The 1789-nt window shown below is 43.5% G+C and overlaps 1 protein-coding gene across 1 annotated transcript in view; it reads left to right on the forward strand.

Moving 5' to 3' along the window:
• The window catches only part of LOC107098415 (gelsolin-like), a 44300-nt gene that overhangs the window by 34713 nt on the left and 7798 nt on the right, over window positions 1-1789 (forward strand). The window contains exons 11-12 of the mRNA XM_015396087.1: window positions 475-645; window positions 1101-1275. Of these exons, the coding sequence (XP_015251573.1) occupies window positions 475-645; window positions 1101-1275 (346 nt within the window). The remainder of the gene's footprint in view (window positions 1-474; window positions 646-1100; window positions 1276-1789) is intronic.

Genomic DNA, 1789 nt, shown 5'->3' on the forward strand with positions numbered 1-1789 from the left:
TGCAAAAGTATTGCGAGATCTAGCAAAAGTATTGCGGGATCTCGCAAAAGTATTGCGGGATCTAGCAAAAGTATTGCGGGATCTCGCAAAAGTATTGCGGGATCTCGCAAAAGTATTGCGGGATCTTGCAAAAGTATTGCGAGATCTAGCAAAAGTATTGCGGGATCTCGCAAAAGTATTGAAGGATCTCGCAAAAGTATTGCGGGATCTCGCAAAAGTATTGCGGGATCTTGCAAAAGCATGGCGAGATCTAGCAAAAGTATTGCAGGATCTCGCAAAAATTACTTTTTTCCCCTCCATGTCCCTTTAGGGGCTCCGTACTTTTGTTTATTTTTTTTTTTTCATTTTTACCCTCAGAATATCCATATTTTTTTTATGTTTTAAAGGTAAAAATGTCTTGTATTTCACTGAGTGCCCTATAAAGGGTTAATTTGGAGAAGGATTTTACATCAGCTTGGTCCCCCCTATCCACAGGTGAGAGTGACTCAGGGTCAGGAGCCTCCCCACCTGATGAGCCTCTTCCAGGGCAAACCCATGATCATCCACAGCGGGGGAACTTCTCGTAAAGGTGGGCAGTCTCAGCCTGGCAGCACCCGTCTCTTCCACATCCGTCAGAGCTCTTCCGGCGCCACCCGTGCTGTAGAGGTGAGTTTGTTTACAGGTGTTGTAGTGGGAAAAAAGTATCCAACTATTTACTCCAGTTAAATAAACGGAGATCGATGGATTTTACTCAATTTATTTCATCTTTGCAAAGAGAGAACAGTTCATCATAAAGCCCTGATTGCTCGGTAATCAGCCCTGTTCTGCCTGGGCAGCGTTCGTTCCTCCTTACTTACAACAATGGAAAGAAGTCAGAGTCAAAACAAATTACAGACATTTTGGTTAAACAGTAACATGTTATAAATAAACCTTGAGAAAGAATCTGGTTTGTTATGGGAAGAAGTGTCTTTTCTACAAACACCCCTCACAGACAAACGTTTTCAGTTAGTAAATAGCGTAATCAATATATGAAATAAGAGAAATGTAAATTTTCCGATCACAGTGTTTACGGTCACATGCGGGGAAGCTCAGTCTTAGTTTTCTAACTCTGTTCCGATCAGGTCGAGGCCTCGGCTTCCAATCTGAACACCAACGACGTCTTCGTGCTGAAATCCCCCAAAGGCCTGTTTGTGTGGCGCGGCGTGGGAGCCAGCGAGGAGGAGATGAACGCGGCCAAGCACGTTGTTGGCTTTTTGGGCGGCAGTCCCAACAATGTCTCAGAGGGCAAGGAGCCAGGTGGGTCTCATTTTTAATGCATGTGGAGAAAAAGAAGAAGGTTTACAACATGGTCTAATGCTTCTTTCTCAAAAGTTAAGAAAACATTTGTTTTTTAGCTCTTATTGTTACTACATTGTCACAAGTACAGAGCAGCGAAATTAACTCTCTGCATTTAACCCATCCCATTGGGGATGTGGAATTAGGAAGCTGAGACAGAAGCATTTCTTGCAGGAGATAAGGTTCATATTTATTTAACATCCTCCGACGGAGAGATAGAGCTCTGACTGAGGCAACCTCAGTACATTTATATATACCTTACAGAAATCCCAAACACACTCCCCCCAGGGGAACCAACCCACCCCCTGTATAAAGAACTTTCTCACACTTGAACATTTGGAGGACAAACAACTTAAGTTCATCAAGGCCGTTCCCTTTTAGGTTAATCTATCTCTCACTGGTCAGATGGATCTCCTAATAACAGCAGTCCTCGCCTTCATGCCATGAAGGAGGCTGTGTGACTCATTCTTATCTC

This window comes from Cyprinodon variegatus, unplaced genomic scaffold, assembly GCF_000732505.1.
Source record: "Cyprinodon variegatus isolate N-32 unplaced genomic scaffold, C_variegatus-1.0 Scaffold775, whole genome shotgun sequence".
In the NCBI taxonomy this organism is placed as follows: domain Eukaryota; kingdom Metazoa; phylum Chordata; class Actinopteri; order Cyprinodontiformes; family Cyprinodontidae; genus Cyprinodon; species Cyprinodon variegatus.